Genomic DNA, 604 nt, shown 5'->3' with positions numbered 1-604 from the left:
CCCAAACAGCTCTGCAGGACCCACCTCTGGCCTTTCCGCAGGAGACTGAGGCACCTGTGAAAAATCTTCGAAGTCGGCGCTGCTCTGGGACTCTTGACCAAAATCCTGGTTGATCGGGACCTGCGTCGCCTCTGTGTGCTTGAATGCTTGTTTGTGAAGGGAAGGAAAAGAGGTGTGAAGGGAAAAGATAGGAATGAAGTATGCAGAAAAGAAACGGAAGAATGAGGGGAAAAAAGAGAAGGGGCGAGAGAATATAATGTTTTGTTGTTTTATAAAAAGGGAAGGAAGTGGAAAGAAGAAATTAACACAAGTCGATGAAATAGGTGAAGAGAATTCAGCACGAAAAAATATTCCCGGTTAATTGCATTCAGAAATGAACATTTTACATCATTCTTACCAAAGGAGAAAACAACGCTCTTGGTTGTAGAAGCCGCGGGGTCGAAGGTCACGTAGTAATTCCAAAGGTATGATATGGGGGAACTTAGACCAAAGCTGTTGAGGAGAACCATGTTCGAAGTAACTTTGCATGTTTGGCTCACATTCAGATAACTTATGGTGTGTATAATACTTTTGGCTATATTTACGGATGCTCATTTGCCTGCAC

At 43.2% G+C, this 604-nt stretch overlaps 1 protein-coding gene across 1 annotated transcript in view; it reads right to left on the bottom strand.

The window, feature by feature from the left end:
* The window catches only part of LOC119588210 (hemolymph clottable protein-like), a 24,837-nt gene that overhangs the window by 6,074 nt on the left and 18,159 nt on the right, over window positions 1-604 (bottom strand). Inside the window, 2 exon segments of the mRNA XM_037936911.1 lie at window positions 25-146; window positions 398-492. Coding sequence (XP_037792839.1) covers window positions 25-146; window positions 398-492 — 217 coding nt within the window.

The sequence above is a fragment of the Penaeus monodon genome, chromosome 23 (assembly GCF_015228065.2).
Source record: "Penaeus monodon isolate SGIC_2016 chromosome 23, NSTDA_Pmon_1, whole genome shotgun sequence".
Taxonomy (NCBI): Eukaryota; Metazoa; Arthropoda; class Malacostraca; order Decapoda; family Penaeidae; genus Penaeus; species Penaeus monodon.
Note: the sequence above shows the minus strand (reverse complement) of the source record. Positions and strands in the feature narration are given on the sequence as shown.